General features: G+C 42.2%; 2 protein-coding genes across 2 annotated transcripts in view; one reads left to right on the top strand and one right to left on the bottom strand.

Annotated features, from left to right (window-relative positions):
- The window catches only part of astn2 (astrotactin 2), a 298,857-nt gene that overhangs the window by 41,666 nt on the left and 238,001 nt on the right, over window positions 1–19,190 (bottom strand). Inside the window, exon 18 of the mRNA XM_008279213.1 lies at window positions 6,655–6,977. Within this exon, the coding sequence (XP_008277435.1) occupies window positions 6,655–6,977 (323 nt within the window). The remainder of the gene's footprint in view (window positions 1–6,654; window positions 6,978–19,190) is intronic.
- Window positions 13,210–19,180, top strand: trim32 (tripartite motif containing 32). Its single transcript, XM_008279211.1, has 2 exons — window positions 13,210–13,282; window positions 14,131–19,180. Exon 2 carries the CDS (start codon window positions 14,138–14,140, stop codon window positions 16,193–16,195), a length of 2,058 nt encoding a protein of 685 aa, XP_008277433.1. The 5' UTR covers window positions 13,210–13,282; window positions 14,131–14,137; the 3' UTR covers window positions 16,196–19,180.

Raw genomic sequence — 19,190 nt, 5'->3', positions numbered from 1 at the left:
ACTAGACAAATATGAGAAATGACTTCCGATACCAGGGGCGAAAGAGAGAAAGACCACAGGACCGCCATGCGTTTACCACCACCAGATTCCTAGGAAAACCCCATATGGGTCTGTGCGCTTGATTGCATGGCTGCACATGTGAAAAACAGACAAAGCGATTACCACCGTGTTTATGTTTGAAGAGTAATGCAAGCCAGTCTCCACTGGGTAAACAGGGAATCTAATTGTGGTTTAGGGAATGAGGTGGGGAGCTGGGTGGAGGGCACAGGAGGTAAAACAGAGATGAGGATTTACAGAAAGGCAAGAAAAAGTGATAGTTAGCTAATACATGCAAAGTGATAATATGTCAAGTGTGTGGCGGCGAAGACAGCAGTAAGTCTTGTGGGTGCATGAGAGAGAGAGAGAGAAAAAAAAAGGAGTGGGTCAGTCAGGAAAATCTTTTACTAGGATGAACACAACACTGAAAGGCCTAGGTCAGACTACCTCTATGCTCAGTGCAGTTACTAAATACGTCACACTTGACAAGAGGAGGCTACTCTATCCTTTATTGATTAACCACAGATCGTGCATTTCCCAGAACACTACAAATCCATACACATTCTGTGTTGACCAGATATGGGTCGGGAACAAACCGTATCCATTAGGCTTCATATTAGAAAAGCAAGTGTTTTGACAAAGACGCTCCTGTCTGAGCACTGACTGTAACAGTGTAAGACAGCTTCTGTGCACTCGTGACGGATTTGCTTTCAGGAACTGGTGATGCCCCTACTGTTACAATAACACATGGTTCTACCGTTTCACAAATATGCCACAATTCATCTCCACTGACCTTATCGATACTGAACGAATTGAGCTGAAATGTAATCACTGCCTGCTTTGAACAGAAGACAAGAAAGACCAGCGGATGGCAAGGCCACTGAGCATCAGCAACAACTCCAGCCACAAATTCCAGGCCTTGACGTCATTTAGACCTTGCAGACTCACTGGCACCAAAACACAATTTGGACCTTTCACTTTCGTTGAAGCCTGTCGTGACTTACAAGAAGGCAAGGGAGGCCATTGTGACCTCTTTAATGTATTAATCTGTTTGTCTAGTCTACGCTGACCATATTACTGTCCGTATTCAGAGGCTAATACACAAAAACACTGGCCAGCTGGCCCACAGTATTGATTTATAAGATAATCACCAGTGGTGGTAAAGAGTCTAAGTCAGCACACACAGCACACCATCATGGTGTCCTAAGTGTGTGCGTCTGTGTATGTGTGTGCGTGTCTGTGTGTGCATGCGCATCAACGCATTTATGTGGCCTTTCCAATCATTCAAGGCTAATGGTGTTAACAAAGGAACCAATGGGCTGCTTCTAGGAACCTTGTCAGAGGTAGTACTTCCAGGAAATGGGACACTAGGGGCAGTTTGAGGGTTGGTTCACCCAGAGGTTGATGGGGGATTGCCATGTCATTCAAGAACCCTCAAACACTATGTGGGGCAGCGTTTGTTGTGTACCACCTCGGTCTGACGGCTATATCGGCCAATCTGACCCATCAAGCATGGCAAATGAATGGATGGTCTGCTATCTTACTTTGTGTTACAAAACAACAATGTGGCTCAACAGCTAAAGAAAGCCAACAGAAACGAGGGAGAAAACAAAGGGAAGAAGTTATTGTGTGATTTAAAACCAAAGACAGCTAAATCTTGAATTATGAATTGTGTTTTTATTTTCTTATGCACTTAAGGGTTTAATTATTTTTGATGAATCGAAGGAAACAGCTTGCGTGCACGCGATCTTTTTTTTTGTGTCCAACGGTCTGTTATTTAGACAAAACATATTGTCCTTGTTCTATGTTTAAAAAAGAAAACATTCTGATTTATTTAGGGCTAGTATGAGTCTTCAGCAGTCTGTGTTGAGCAAATCAACCAGATCAACAGGCTTTTCAGTATAAAAGCTTACAGAACATATTTCCCACTACATTGGAAGCACACTGGGAATGTATCTCTCAATGACAAGCGTGACGATTACAAAAAGCAAAGCTGGTTCCAATGTTTAAGAGAGACTTGAAAAGCTGCAAGCTTGTCCTTTAATTATCAATGCTACTTTGAACTATTCATCGTCAGAGCACATAAGCCAGATGAGCTCTAAAGTATTGTTAGGGCCGGTTCAGTTGGGTCTTTCTAAGACTTGTCAGGGTGGTCAATTTATCTGTTAAACAGTTTTGTCTGTAGCCTAAAGGCCAAATCTACACTACTGCTGATGTAATTAATGCTTACTGGGTGTTGACAGGAACATAATATATACTGGCCACATAGAGCTTTTATGAATCTGTTTAATGATCTACTGTATAGGAGCACTCTCCTTGGTACTGAAGCTATGTTCCCCGAAACAAAACTCTATTTGTGCATTAGACTGTGAGTCTCAGGTTTAGCTCGAGTAGGTTTACATCAATACTGAAATAACAGTGTTTGAAATACAGCCCTTTTAACACGTAATTCCCAAATTGCAAGGGTTCAAAAGTAATTGGACACTTTGCTACTAAAGGTTTCTGCATCATTTTGCTATTAGTTCGAGCAGAAAAGCGCTCATATGTGACTTAGAACTCAACAGAGTTTCCATCTAGATTAAAGCAGAGTTGTATGCCCATGTAAAGATATTACAATGCAAGTGAGGAACGTAAACTAAAGAGGGTTAAAAATGAAACATTTCAATGCCAGGAATCTGTCAGCTGTGATAAAGGCAGTTGGTCTGCAAAAACGACAAGGTTGGCACGACTGATTTGCACAAGGAAAAAGCAGAAAATGACTTTCTTCTTCTTAATGCATGGTGAAGAAAACACCCTCTATACTTGCTCTAGACAACAAGTCAAGAATGTCTCTGGGAAGCAGATGCACGTCTCCTTGTGAATGACTGAGAGCAGACTTCATAACCAAAACCTCAGAGGATTCAGCGCAAGATACAAACTTCTGGTAAGGCTCAACCACAGAACGACCAGGTTGCAGTTAGCATACTGAAGGAAACCAGTAGAGTTTGGAAGCAAAGTTCTATAGAGTGAAACAAAAAAAAAAAACTTTCTTAAGAGCTAAGTGTGGAGAAAGCTCAACCCGCCACCTCATCATTCAAACAGGATGGTGGTTCTGCTATGGCCCGGGCATGTATGGCTGCCAATGGAACTGGCACCTATACAGGAGCCTTCTGAGTGCTCACAGTCAGCCAAATGCTTCAAAACTCATTGGACGGTATTTCATCATTCAGCAGGACGATGATCCAACACCCTCTTGACTGGCCAAATCAGTCACCGTAGCTCAATGCTGTTAACCTGCCTTCCACCTGCTGAGGACTAAAGGCTTAGAGGCTCCACAACAAGCAAGAGCTTCGTTGGAGAGGACCAATGAAGACAGAAAACGTCTCATGGTGTTAACGGGTTGAAGATCTCAAGCAGTCATTTATTGTAAAGTATCTTCCACAAAGTAACAAATGGGATGATTATTTTTTATTATCTGATGTGTATCTATCCAGTTACTTTAGGCTAAAATGTTGCTATCTTCCACATGGACCATCTGACTCTTTCTCCCTACTTCTATCCCTCCTCTTGTACGTGATGCTGCTACCTTCATGTTGAACCTGCCACCTCCCATCTACCCGGCTGAATATGTTGGAGACACGCCCCCCCACGAGGGGCTGCGGTATTGGGTTACAGCAAGAGCATGACAGCGACCACTCTGCAAGATATAGAGCATTCTGTCCCATTAGACTCACAACCAATTTGTTCAAAAGGTTTGCCATAATTCAGTCACAGCAACACAGGACATAGGACTACTGGCAGGCACCACAGGCACAAGCTTATTTATTTATCCACTGAGGTATTTTTCTCGGGCACTGAAACAGTCTGTGGGAGTCTGTGTGTGTGTGTGTGTGTGTGTGTGTGTGTACTTGCGTGCACCCATCAGGGCCGAAAGCAAGACCACCTTAGTCAAGTCCAATCCAATTCCAAGACTGGTTCCAGTCGAATTCAAGTCAAGACCAGGTTTAAATCATGGCAAGCCAGAGAACAGAGACAAGTTAAGAAGTATTTACTGCTAAGACACAGAGGGAGTAAACCTCAAAAGTATCCTCCCAAATGTAAAACATAATCGTGACATTTCTTGCAGCCAGTATGAAGGAGCTATAAATTTACCTATAAGCAAGTTTTGAAACTATTTTCTACACAGAACTTGTGAAATGAAATTCAGTTTGTATTACAGGGAAGGAATTAAAACAAAGATGCATTTGCTCAGATTTTTGGATAAACAGTACATAAAAACACAACGGAGGGGAATGGAGTATGATATAAACTTTATGACAGATAAAGTCAGACTGTATGTATTTCTTTCTATTTGGTGGTACCAAATTGACAGGCAATTATTCAGTATTGACTGATCGGATCAGTCTTAAAGGTATTAGTTTCCTCAAATTCTTAACTCGTCATTGCTCATGTCAGTCATGTACAAAGAAGTACTCTATACCCCATTCTCCTCTTTGACAGAGCTGTACAGAGAAAGCTAAGAAGAAGGAAGCCAGTCCACTGTTTGTACCACTTAATTCTGTTTTCGTGGTCTTCACGGGGTAATTTCGCACTGTTACCAAATCCCCCTCTGGCTTGACATGTGATAGATGTGAAAGGAACAAGACATGTCCTGTCAAACAGTCAGGCAGCCAGAGGGGGAGGTCACTGAAAGATGCAGGTATGGCTTAGAACAGGAGGGAGGTAAGAGAGTGATAGATGTGTGGCAGCCAGGTAGTGGGCACACACAGCATCCACGCAGGTATGCACATCCAGATATGATCTCAGCCCACCATAATCATAAACCGGACAACTAAGACTCTATTCTGATTGGTTCCGCGGGTTTAAGGTAAAAGAAAAAGGACCTCATCTCGGAGAAAGCTTTTGCAACATGGCAGCTGTCTTTCCTGATAGACCCAGCCAAGTAGAAAGATAGTCTCAAGCAAAAAATTGTGTGTGTGAGAGAGACAGACACACACATAAAGACGGAGAGAGATCGAGGGAGGGAGCGGTTGTGCGTGTGGAGGAGCAGGTTGTCGCTCGTCTTTAATGCAATATACGTATGTGCCATTTTGACTAGCAGCAGCTGTGGCCAAGAGAAGAAGAGAAAGCGAGGAAAAGAGGAGCAGAGTGATGGACTCCCCTCCCTCCCAAGAGGTCGATGACATCAATAAGAAGCTAATAATCCTGCCTCAAGCTACCTCAGATGGGCTTGCCAGAGCGATCCACTGCAGTCTACCCCTTTTCCTCCTCCTCATACATCTCACTCTCTACATCCCCAGAAGACCAGGGGTGGGTAGAGGGAGAGAAAAGGAATGGATAGCGAGGTGTTTGGAAAGAGAGGGAAAAGAGACATTTTGCTCTTCCTCACGTTTAGGTATTGATGAGGCCCACTAGGGGCCGTCTGCTATTGATTGTGCCTTCTTTTCTTTGGGACTGTGGTGCTTGTTATGGGAGGCACGTACAATGTTGTGTATGTGTGACCATGAGTGCATATATATATATATATACACACACACACACAGACACACACACACACACACACACACACACAGACACGAGCGTAATTTCAGAAGGTAAGGTAATTAGATGCTTGATTAGAGGGAGCATGAACCAGTCTGCTCGCTATGTCAGCCGTGCTTGCATACGTGTCTGCTGGGTGTGAGTCACCTGCAAACACCTCTGCGTTTGCTTCAGCAACAGACCACATGCGCCAGATCTTAGGTAGCGAGACAATGTCAGGAGGAAGCTCAAACACAGCAGAATGTGGTCAAGTAAATGTCAAGAGAAGCCAGAGCCCCCTCCTAAATTAGCTTATGGAAAAGAAATCTGATATGATTAACTTTGACTGCAAAAAGATCCAAAGACTCCTCATACAGGATGAATCATAAACACAGTATGTGGCCATTAGGCTGATATTACATTCAGCTGTGTATGCTTGTTTAGACACACACACACAAATATATCTCACACATATACACATCGACTACCCCACAAGAGAAAACCATGATGTCATCTTTTTTATGCCCTCTGTATTACAGTGCTCGTTTGCCGTGGTCAAAGTTAACCAACTCATGCCACCTAGGGGCGAGCGGTCGCAACTGCATCGCTTAGACGCTTCAGAGGACAATGAATTTGTACAGAGTGAAAGGATTACGCCACCATCACATGGCGACGGATTGTATAGGATTAAGACGTACTAAACAGTGATATACATGCCCCTAAACTTGCAGAAGACAGGGTTCAAAGTTGTAGCTTTTGATTGCAGATGTCACAGTGATTACATGCAAACTTGAGTTGTTGTAGGTTATATCATACAAAAGACCCATTCATAAAATGTCAGAATGAAAAAGAAATCAAGAATTGAAGCATATCATTGAGTTTTTCTTTAAAAAATACACCTGATGATAAAAAAAAGGTTATTCCTGAATGTGTGTTATTGTTGCTTCCAGTGCTTATGTTGATGCATCACATCTCTTCACTTGTTTCCCTCTGACATTCATTGGTCACTTCCTAAGCCTGCCCCTCTCCCTTCACACACATCATCATCCGCAGGCACGTGCACACAAACACTCACACACACACACACACACAGTTGCTACTCCCACGCTGCTCCCTCACCTCTTTGGTGACGTTGTCTTGGACCAGGCTGTAAAGGGGCACGATGCGGCTGACTTCCAGCAGAACGGGGATGGGGGAAGGCTGCTCTCCGCTCCTGCTGTTACCACTGTGGCCTCTGCCTGACACTCCCCCCATCACGGCCTGGTGGTGGCACAGGTGGCAGCCAGCTGGACAGCTGCCCTTCTCCTCGCAGCGGATCTCCACGCCATTCACCATGTCATCAGACAACAGCTGGCTCTTCTGCAGCGCCGACAGGTAGCTGATGAAGGGGACTGACTTCAGCTCACGCCGCCCACCTCCGCCAACTCCCTGGTCTGTCGCCTCTGAAAGGGGTAGGCAGCGGAGTGAAGGGACGATACGTGGGAGGGGATGACGATAAACAGTCAACAACAACAACAACAACAATGATTTTCATTCATTTACATAAGGATGGGGGCGGGTGGTCAAATCATAAATTTATTTTACTTTTATGTGTCCTGATTATTAAAACAATCCCCTTTTCTTGAACTCTCTCATATTTCTTTCAAGAATTCACTTGGTGTACCAAAAGAAGATTCACAATACGCCAGCTGCATCTGCATCAGCATCTGGAATTACTTGCCAGTTAGGGGAAAAAATAAAAAAAACAGAAAAAGAGAAATAACAACAACTAATCCCTCATTGCCATCAGCGTTCATAGACAAAGGAAGAATGGAAGGGAGGAGGGAGGGGGTGTGACTGGCTTCTCCTCCTGAGTGTAAATTACCACTGTTTGATGTTCTCGCCGAAGTTGGGGGGGGGGGATTCTTTTTCATCACTTCCTCTTTAAGCGAGAAAATAACACACCATGCGGAAAGAAGAGGCAGCGACAGAAGCAAGAGGAGGAGGAGAACCAGGAGAGATTGCTACTTGGGGTGTTTGGAGGACAAATCTGGCCACATGTTACCGTGGAGCAGATCTGCCATCTGTGCTGATGTGGCAGATGAGCTCTGTTTAAGAACAGGAGACACAAATGTGGAGTTTGGTTTATGACGCAAAATAGAGAAGTGATGCGTTATCAGCGTGTGCTACGAAATGTAAAGAAACCACGGTCTATGAGAATCTGCAGAATGAGACCCCTGTGTTGAAGTTTAAAACAATCAGTGCAAGGAATCGAATAATCTACACAAAATGCAAATTGCTGAATCTTTGTTGCGCGAAAGAAAAACACGCCATCGGTTCCGATAAATGTTCTAAATGGAATCCACACATCTTCATGGATCAGCGTGATTCAAATGAGTTATTTCCCGCTGACAGTTTTAATAACAGTAGAATCTAACATCATCGATCAAACTGTTCTCGGGAGAAAAAGGACAACACATAAAATGAAATAAAATAAAATAACATATAAATCTTTTTTTTTTCACAGTCTTCTTTATTTCTGTGCAGATTCCCAGTCGTTAAGGTCATGTTAATCCTGGGAGCTCATCAAAAAGCAATTGGACTTCTATTTTAGGTCTCCGTTATTATTAACATTGTGAAGTGACGACACAAAAACTCGAATCTCTTAAATTGTCAAATGCAAAAATATGCTGCAGAATTACTAGAGGTGGGGAGGTTTCCAAGGTTAGTTTAAACTATTTTTATTTGCTAGGGAACAAAAACATAGGTGGTAAATTTACGTGACATTTCAATCACAGATTGAAGTAATAGAGGCCAAATGTCTTCACCTTCTAAACCCAAGGCGTTTTTTTCATGCATTTTTAACCCCTGTCACATTTTTCTTCACTGTGGGCTTATATTTAACTGTAAAGTCCTGCACCTAAATGGCACAAACAAGATGTAGAGAGAACTCGCAGGTTGAATTTCTTTGAGTATTTATTTAATAAAAATTGAAAAGCCTGAATTCAACGTGCACAACATTTTTCCAAGTGCCCACAGGAGTGACCAATACTGGGAAAAATGGTGGCTATTACTACATATATGTTCAATTTGATTCCATACTTGTCTCCTTTCTTTGTAAACATAAGCTGTAGTTCAGTCAAGCTCAGCTGAAAAGTTCCCCAATTTTGGTCACCTAACTGTTGGTCACAAGTGAATCAGTGATGGCTTCATGTTTGAGTGAATGGACACTGAATTTTTAAGAATGTATTTATTTATTTAATCATTGTTCTACAGGATCTGGTGACTGCAAATGGTCTATTATTGGCAAATGTTTAAATGAGACGTGTAAAGTACAGCTGTACTGATGTAGTATCACAAATTTAACTGTATATTTGGTTAATTATTTTTCAGATGGAACCACAAATCACGTGATTAGTTCAAGGACTGTCAAAAAGTTAAAAGTCTGACAAATTATTTTTCTTTTCTTTTTTTTCTTCTTGTTTTTACAGTTTCTGGCTTTGATAAATTGTGTCATTTTGGAATTTTAACTTTTAATAAGTTGTCTATTAAAGACTCCTGAGGGTTGTTTGTGGTGCCGAAAAATTACTGACTGTAAATATATCCAATTTACAGCTGCAAAAAGCTTTTAATGTTACAACACTGACATTGTAATAATAAAATAACAAGCGTAAATCATATTATTACTGAACATGCTGTTTAAAAAGACAAAAGAAATGGGATGGTAAAAGTAAAGTTGCCTTGAACTAACTAACAGTTTAGATTAAACAACAAAGTTTTAACAACACCTGACTTCCACAGTCAGAAGGAAAATTCACCACACAGGAGTTTCCAGAGGAGATTCTATTAAGACAGTACGAAGGAGGACAGCTGATCAAAACCTTCCTAAATGATGACTGAATACAAACTGTGCCTCAGATTACTGGAACTACTAAATTCCCTGAGAAACCATCAAGGACACGACCCTTATGTCCTCAGTGGTAGCCATGATTTTGTGTGTCTAAGAGTCCGTGTATGTACGTCTTCTTGACTTACTCCCTATGTGCCTTTGCACAACACTGGCAAGCAGTTGAAAGGGTGGGTGGTAACTTCATGTGCGACACAATGTAAACAGGCTCAAGGGGTGGCCCAAGAGCCCAATTACATTCACTTCTTGAGACAACACAGACAGAGAAAAGAGCTGTTGTCACCCACCTCTGACAATAAATCCCTCAGGTTGGCCGCCGCAATAGCCAATCTACTTCACTCCTGCCGCCTTTAACTCCTTTTCGCCCCACAGTACAATTGTTTACGTCAATCTAAATGACTCCATTTCATTCTGGATTTGGCACCGTCAAGTGAAGAAGCAAGAGTGACCATCAGAGTTACCCAACAATAAAGGTATCTTGTGGAAAATCTTGTTTTCTCAACTTTATTTTAAATGTATTCTCGATCTTGATAGCTTCTTTGCGCTTTCTTAAAATGCCTTTACTGTAAGTCGGTTTGAGCTGCAAAGTGCATTTCCCTTCCGCGATCACTGAAGTGCTATGCAGGTCTGTTTATTTGTGTTTGTGTACTTTGCAGTTTCACTTAAATTTGACCAATGGTGACACCCTTCACCGACATTAAGACAAATTACACTGAACCACATGCAGTTAAAGGAGTGGCCCGTCACTTTGCCACTTTATAAACTGTGACAACTGTTTGCTTTGTGGAATTAATGTGATCCTTATGTAACACTTGCTGTCATCCATTATAGTAAAGATATAAATGGAGGGAACTTACTAGCCTTTGAATGTCTTTGTACACTGTTTGCAGCATAATTACTTATTACAACCCTTTTTGCCCAGAGTTATGCTGCTCATGAAACAACAACAACAAAAGGATCAGGTGTCACGCAATTTAATACAGATGTTGTTAAATATTGTTTGTATGAGAAGTGAAGTTACTGCTTTAGTAAAATAACTGATCATATACTCTGTTAATTTGGACAGAATTTGCCTCTTGTTATAAGCTAATGGTGTGACAGCGTTTATGCTTCACTGGCCTGTAAATAGCACACAATAACATTTATTAAATCAACATTATAAGATGACTAACACCCTTATATTGTACCTTCCTCTGATACCTGATGATCCAGAAAGCCTAGCTGTTGTTTTAGATTGTTAATGTCAGATGTAGGGTAGCACAAAATCCTCTTCAGCTCAATAACTTAAAATCAGAAATCCTATTATTTAGTCCAGTGTGCTTGGTTGTCTGTCTCTAACTGTAGCCCTGTGATAGACTGGTTACCTGTCCAGGGTATCCCCTGCCTTCACCCTGAGTCAGCTGGGATAGACTCCAGTCCCCCACGACCCTAGTGAGGATTAAGCAGTGTATAGATAATAGATGGATGGATATTATTCAGTCCTCCAAACCCAATCAAATCTCAATCGGAGCACTTCCTTGTGTGTTCATGTGAAACCTGTTGCCTTTAATTTGAGAGCACTATTTGATTCTAAGCTTTGAACCACAGATGACAAAAGTTGACCAGTCCAGCTTCCTTCCAAGAACCATCTCCATCTGTTTATTTTCTCCAGGCTTGACTACTCTATCTTCCTCCTGTCTGACATTAACCAACAGTCACTCCCTCCCCTCCGACCATTTTAGTTCAGACTGCAGCAGCTCAGCTTCTTGATGGGTTTTCGCTGACGACATCACATCACCCCCAATCCAATCTTCTCCCCGTTGGCTCCCCTGTTTGTTTCCGAATTGATTTTATGATTTTACTGATCGCTTTTAACTCCGGTCTGGTTTCTGGCCCAAAAACTACCCAGCAGAAACGTCGACCCCGTATGAACCAGCTCACAGTCTCAGATCCTCAGAGGTGGAGGGGGCCTTTCTGGCTGTTCCAAGGTTGATGCTTAAATCTAAAGGTGACTGTGCCGCTGCCATCGAGGCCCTTAGGAAGGACCTGCCCGAGGAGATAAGCCTCGCACAATCAATGGATTCTTTTAAATCACTGCTCAAACCCCATTTTGATAGATTTGCTTTTATGTGATCTTTTTTATTGCTTTTCAAGGTAATATTGCATTTTGTACTTTTTCTTATATGTCCTCTTCTTGTTTTAACTTTTTCACCTTAATTGCCTTTCTTTGTTTAGCTTTACTGTCTTGTTGTTATTTTTGCCTTCTGGGCATCCTGCACTTTGTAAATTCTTGTTTTTAAAGGTGCTATAAAAATCTAATTAAATCAAATCAAATAAAAAGTGCAATATTCCACACATAAATGTTTCATTTATTTCTATATTATACGGCCCTTCACTCACTTTATGTGCCGGCATGATCATTTTCTCGCAGACTTATTCTGACATCTAGTGGTTGTTCTCTATAATTACTGCCAACGAGCATTTTCACAACATCTGGATATTTTTAAAGGCAGCTGCACAACTTCAGGTTCTAGTTTGTTTACTTGTTCTTTGCAGGGTAGGTGTAACGAATAATATGTCCTCCTGCGAAAACATGGCAAGTTGTTCCTTTTAGGGAACGTTAGTGTATTTATTTAATATTGAAGAAAATGAAGTATTGATGGGGGAACTGTCCAACTTTAATACTGTGTATGTAAATCAACAGGATTCAATTTGCCATTTGTTAATAAAGAAAGTTGGAAATAAGGTAAATAAAATTCAGTCACAGATGAAATTTCATGAACTACATCCCAACAGTTATTGTGACAAATGTAGGCCAAAACAGATTTTTAAAGGTGTATTGTATAGTTTACATAGTCTAGAGCTGCTTTTATCTGGTTTAAACAGTTATAACATGCAAATACACATAACTTTATATGGTGGTGACAGAAAAAGTGTGCCTTTGTTAAATTGCAAAATTCAAGTGAATAATTGTTTTTAAAAAAAGAAGTTTGCAGTTTATTATCTAATACAGCATGACTTAAGGATAATTATAAGCAATCTAGTTTCTGATGTTCAGGCTGTAAGTGTTTGTCTAGACAGTGTTTACTACAATTTGATGGGTGAGGTGGATTTTATAAAGAAAATGAAATAGATTATACATTTTGCAATTATTCCATGGGCTGAAACTTTTTAAAATATCACCCTCATGAATGAAATTAAGTCATTTTGATGCAATTATAACACTTCAGTCATGGTGTAGAAGCTTCACTACTTCATGACAGGTGGAGAACTGCATTTTATGTGTTGAGTTGGTACTTAAATTTCCTTCTTAATGAACAACCATCTTTGACCCATGACTCCCTGCCAATGCCAATGTAATATAATATAATATTTCTGATGTGGTTTATTTATTTTTTAAATGTAATTTAATTTAATTATATCTAATATTATTGTTATTATTTCAGTTGTCTTGATATTAAATACTCAGTGAGCTTTTGAATTGCCCCTAAGAGATAAAATTATTTGAATTGAATTAAATTGAATTAAAGCTATGTCAACCAGGAAAAGCAACTATATGGGTTAAGTCTAAGGAACAAAGCAGGTAAAATAACGCAAAAACAGGCAGACGATCGCTCCTAACTCACTTTTTTCGGCACAACACCTTGAGCACATCGCATGGAAGTGTGGTGGATCTGCAGGACCTTGGCGGAACCTAACGTGACGTGCGAACCCGCCCATCAGCCAATCAGAGCAGCGCTCAGCCTCGCCGCCGTGCGTAACACGTCACGACGTACGTGAAGTCGTCAACACTGCAGTCTTTCACTAGCAGCTGCAGTAGCAGAGACGGCAGCACGCCCACCAAAACCTCGATACTCTCAACCAGCAAACACAGAGGAAAAGGTAATGTTCTAAGGCAAAAAAGGAAGGGAAAAAAAGTCAAAAGAGAAACATTAAGAGGAGTTGCATTGCTTATTTTTTGAATGCACGTCCTTCAAAACGAGCCCAGTCATGCTGGTAAATAACACTGTCGCGTTAAAATGTGTTGTTTTGTGCGGAGGCCTTCCGATTTACTTGTCGTTTGTGAGTCTGAACTGCAATGTCAACCCGTGTTAAAGCAACCAGAGAGCATGGTAGTGCCGTTAGGTGTGAGCTAATGCGCTGGCTTATCACATTGCTCGTCATTATCATTGCATGGCACGATCGTGTGTCAGTTAGCTCACCTGCAGCAACACCGATACTAGCTAAACAGCACTCGTCTGTTAGCTCATCTACCGTTGTCACCTCAAATCGGAAGCTTATTGTCGTTGTCAGTGCAGTCAGTTGTGACTAATTTGATCTTTGCCATTGGGAATAACACGTCCTGTAGACTTGTCGTCCGTTTCTCCTTGCGTTCACGTGAGCTACCAACTAGCTAATTTGAAACACACTAGCTTGCTGTGCTAGTGACAGCTCTCCTCATACTTTGCCCCGCAAATGAGCCTCAAACTGGTTTACTACCGTCAGATTCATTGCAATGTCATTGCGGTGACAGCTACTGCATCAGATGAGCGTCTGTCTTGAGTAATTTGATCATGAGTCGCCACTCTGCTGCGCCCACTATAACACTGAACTGTGAAGCATAACAAACTGATCATGATGGTGGTGATGCTCAAATTCTCGCCTCAGTCGCGTGACATACTTGACTCTCACACAGAATGGTTAAGTATTACAAAACTTGTCTTTCTTTCCCTTCCTTCTCCCCACTCCAGGACCATAATGGCGGCTGCATCCCCCCCACTAGACCCAGATCTAATGAGAGAGGTTCTGGAATGCCCCATCTGCCTGGAGACCTACAACCAGGAGCAAATGAGACCCAAACTCCTGCAGTGTGGTCACACAGTGTGCAGGCAGTGTCTGGAGAAGCTGCTGGCTAATACCATCAACGGCGTCCGCTGTCCCTTCTGTAGCAAAGTGTCCCGAATGAGCAGCATTTCCCAGCTGGCTGATAATCTCACCGTGCTCAAGATTTTAGATTGCACTATATCCTGCAGTGCTGCTGCTGCTGCTCTAATGTGCAAGTCCTGCTGCAACCGCCTGCCACGACAGTACTGCCACGACTGCGCCACAGTTCTCTGTGAGCTCTGTAAAATGGAGGATCACCTGCATCAGGGCCATTCAGTCCAGCCGATAAGGTTGGCAGCCGAGCAGCGTCGTAAAGAACTGGGTGGTAAACTGGCTGCTCTCCGTGATGTCATCGAAGAAATTCAGAAGAAGAAATCAGCGATTGAAAACATTACCAAGTCCTTGAGGCTAAAGTACCGAGCAGTTCAGCAGGACTACACCACAGCTGAGCTACGTCTTCAAGAGGAGCTCACCAGATCTCGAAGGACATTCGCAGCTTCCATGGCAGAAGTGGAAAAACTCAATGCACAAGTCCTGGAGGAGCAGACGTATCTCCTTAATATTGCAGAGGTAAAAGTGGTATCACGCTGTGATTATCTGACCATGCGTGTGAGGCAGAGCGATATCGCCTTGCTGAAGGATGATGGCGGAAGCAGCGATGATGAGGAGCTTGATCTGAGGAGCAGTTTACCCACAATGTTTCAGCTGCAAGAGCCAGAGCTGGTCAAAACAGAGCACTCTAAGCCTGTAGAAATAGGCCAAGTGACCACAAACACTTACACTGTCAATACAGACGATGAGGAGAGTGGGTTAGAGATTGCACTTGAGAGTGATGTTGACGGAGTAGCCGGAGCAGTAGGGGCTACAGGTGGAGCAATGGGGGCTCCAGTGGATTTGTACCGAGATATTGACATGGTTACAGCTGTAGAGGAGGCAGTGTGTGGTTCACCAGGCAGCTTTAAGTCTAAGTCCATGGATGCAGGAGGGGGATCGCCTGGGGCAGCTGGAGCAACTTCAGGGCCACCAGTCTGCCAGTTTGTGAAGAAGATGGGCTGTAAGGGAACTTTACCTGGCATGTTCAATTTACCTGTCAGCATCTGCGTGACGGCACAAGGTGAAGTACTGGTAGCCGATCGCGGGAACTACCGGGTCCAGATTTTCAATCGCAAAGGTTTCCAACGTGAAATCAGACGCAATGCCAGTAGCATTGACAACTTCGTCCTGAGCTTCCTCGGCGCTGACCTTCCTAACCTCATCCCCTTATCCATCGCTGTGACTCCTCAAGGCCTGATCGGCGTCACTGACAACTATGACAACTCCGTTAAAGTCTACACCATGGACGGGCACTGTGTGGCTTGCCACAAGAACCAGCTGATCAAACCCTGGGGCATCACTGCCATGCCATCAGGCCAGTTTGTGGTGTCAGACGTGGAAGGTGGCAAGCTGTGGTGTCTAGCAGTGGACCGCAACGTCGGCGTGGTCAGCTACAACCGACTGTGCTCTGCTGTCCGGCCAAAGTTTGTGACGTGCGATGCAGCTGGAACAGTTTATTTCACCCAGGGCCTGGCTCTGAACTTTGAGAAACGCCACAATGAGCCACACCTGGAGGGCGGCTTCTCCATCGGGTCAGTGGGTACCGACGGCCAGCTCGGCAAGCAGCTCAGCCATTTCTTCTCAGAGACAGAGGACTTCCGCTGTATCACTGGCATGTGTGTGGACGCCAATGGGGATTTGCTGGTTACAGACAGTGGCAGGAAAGAAATTCTCCAGTTCCCCAAAGAAGGTGGATTCAATATTCTAATCCAGGAGGGGCTGACCTGCCCCGTGGGAGTGGCCACAACCCAGAAAGGACAGCTGCTGGTGCTGGATTGTTGGGACCACTGTGTCAAAGTCTACACCTACATTCAGAGGAGGCATTCCTCCACTTCCTAGAAGAACAATCCAGTCTAATTGCCCATGCGCTTGAGAGGGTTTAATAGGTATGTTTGAGTGGTTCTGTGTGGAAGCTTGGAAAAGGAAGACACACACTGTTATTCGTCACTTTAGTTTAGCTGCAGTCCAGACTATTTTCACTCCAGCTTCCATTGAGTTCGTAACTGAATGTTTTTAATCAGTTCAGGTTCAGTTTGGATCCTACTGGATTTTGATTTAATACCTCAAAATTTAATCTGGTTATTTTAATGGATCATAACAGTAAGACAGACCTTGCAACATTTTTAGATCAAAGGAACTGGCAAGTTGTCATATTGGACTAAGCAGAAGGAGCCATTCATGTCAAAGCTACTGAGGCACAAAGTACAGATGATTTTCCTTCCTCTGTTATTGGCTGCTTTATCCACCATTCAGCCTGACTGTGCTTGATGCATGGCTTTCACTGATTTGGCTCAGCTTTGCACCAGGAAAAAAAAAAAAAGAAAAAACGGGAGGAAGAAGAGCTGAAAATGAACATGTATTTGCATATGAAATAAAGCATACCAAGGCTTTTGGCCTGTGAAGCACTTTATTATCGACACGCCACTGTTTCCAAGTGTTAGGTTTTAGTAGCACAGACTTACGTTGATGTTGCTGAATGCAGCTGGCAGCTTTAAAGTTTACTGGCAATACAGTAACCAAGTACCAGCATTCATTGAAATTGCATTCAGTAACATTCAGGGAACATTTAATGTTGGATATTAAGTTATCTACAGAAAAAAGAAGGGTTTAACTGCAAAATCACAACATGATGTGCCGTGGGAGAAAATATGGGGCAGTCAGTGCTGATAAGATCATGTACTGGAGTTCTGTGGATTTATGTTTGTTTACTCATGTCGTCGGGGAAACATCTTAATGTTAGATGTTAAATACGTTTGCTTATTTAAGGGTAGCTGAGTTAATGGAATCAGAAGGGTTTCTGATTTTTATTTTGCAGCTATTATTTTTCATGGTACTTATGGAGCACACTGCTACATTTTTTTCTGGTGTTTCTTAATACTGCCCAGCAATCCTGCGTATGTCAGCCACGATGTTAGAAAACCGTTTCGGCTGCAGTGACATTTTCCGAGCAAAGGTCACTAAAACCCACAGTTTGGTCTACAAACACTTTTCTGTCTGTATGTTGTTTTTTTTTTATTTAACCTTCTCCTTGTGATGTTCCTGCCACAGCCTCACTTTACGGTGTAAGGCTGGCTGAATTCAAATCAGCAAGATAAAATCCTTGTCTTCTGCTGCAGATCATATTCCAGCCATCGATTTCATCTCAATTTCAGACATCTTCATGCCCTCCTGTTTGCTTTTTGTTTAACCTGCAGCATTAATATCGTATCGAGCGGTTTTACTTAGCGAGACCCACGCAGCAGCTCCTACTTTTAGTCTCGTTTCTCAGACAGACTTGTGTCCATTATGAACGGGTCCTAAGGTCCCAGATGACCTTTAAAGTTTGGGAGGCTTTTAAAAGTTCAAGGCTCTGTTATTTCCACTGCTACGTCTATAAATGGCTGAAAACTGCGATGCCTTCACAGGCACGCTCAATAGCACCCGTACCACAACGAGCGTAACGACACAGCAGATTTGTGTAACTCGAATAATGTTTACGAATTTAGTTTTAAACCTGACATTTATTCCAGACATGCCATCGTTTTCCTCCTGCCTGCATTCGGCAGTCTTTGTAGGGATCACTGCTGGCAGGCGTGTTCAGAATAACACCGCCAGGATAACGACGAGCGAAAACTCCAGCATCACATCCCCCAAAGTTGACTTTTTTTTTTTTTTGTTGGTTCTGTGTTGCTGTGTCTCCCTCAGGTTTTTTTTATTCAACGTTAGGTAACTTGCAACCTTCGCAAGTGTTGGTGCATATGGTAACGACAACAGCCATACACAGTGTTTTGCTAGTTCGTGCGTCGTGTTAGTTCACAGTAAACCGGTCTCTGTCAACGTGTTTTTTTTATTTTTTAAATCGTGTAAAACTGTTGAATTTTTGAGTCGAAATGCGGCATGAGGAAGATGATACTTTCAGGTAATATAACAATAAAAGACACCTTCAGTTAAACAATCAATCAAAAATATATAGTGGCCTAAATATGGGGACTCGAGTTAATCATTGAATCCCCTTTATCAATACTGTATGTAACATATTCTCTGTCCATGAAGTCATAAATAGCAAATGCATATCTTCCAATCCACATTTGCTCTTTAGAGCATGTCAGTTTCAGCCTTAAAATGAAATAATTTCACAAAGCTGACCTTAACTCTGCACCTAGAGCCCTATTAAACAGCAAACATACAAATATACATATCTAAGAATCAAACTGTATCATAAACAATAAGCGTTTTTAATATTTCTACATAAGAGATTAGGAGGGCAGGGGGGGGGATAAAAAAAAAAGAAGTATCAGGTCAGGTGTGACACAGTCATATCTTTGTGCTTTTTCTATTTTACGTGGTGTATTTGTTCTGTTGTTAGACCATGCTATATCTCAGCACCAAATACATTTTACGAGACTGTTCCAGCTGCATGTCATCCTTGCCAACAGCGTTTATTACTTTGTTTTAGTGCTACACTTTTATTCAAGTGATCACTAGAAGTAGTCATTGCTAGAGAACATCCAAGACATTTTACATTGACATAAAAACGCATAAAATGCTAGAAAAATCAAGTGTCCTTGTGTCAGTGTGGTGAACGTCAGACTCATCTGAATATGTTTTTGTTTGTATTTCATCGGAGACGAGTAATTTCCTCGCATAGTGTTATTAATTTATACTGCTGGTTTGTTATGTTGCATTTTTTTTTGTCCATGAACCAAACTCCCACGTCCTTCAGGGTTTGTCGTTTGGAGGCTATGAATTTTAAAATGTGTTGAACACATTGCAGACATCTCTGTGTAGTCAAATCCATGTTTGTATTGTTGATAATCTGAGTGCAATAAACATTTATGAAACAAATATCTGCAGA

This window comes from Stegastes partitus, unplaced genomic scaffold, assembly GCF_000690725.1.
Source record: "Stegastes partitus isolate 25-593 unplaced genomic scaffold, Stegastes_partitus-1.0.2 Scaffold148, whole genome shotgun sequence".
Taxonomy (NCBI): Eukaryota; Metazoa; Chordata; class Actinopteri; family Pomacentridae; genus Stegastes; species Stegastes partitus.
The sequence above is the reverse complement of the archived record's forward strand: the minus strand, read 5'-3'. Positions and strand labels throughout refer to the sequence as shown.

Excerpts from the sequence above, each read along its gene's own strand:
- trim32 (XM_008279211.1), top strand. The coding sequence starts at position 14,138 with ATGGCGGCTGCATCCCCCCCACTAGACCCAGATCTAATGAGAGAGGTT.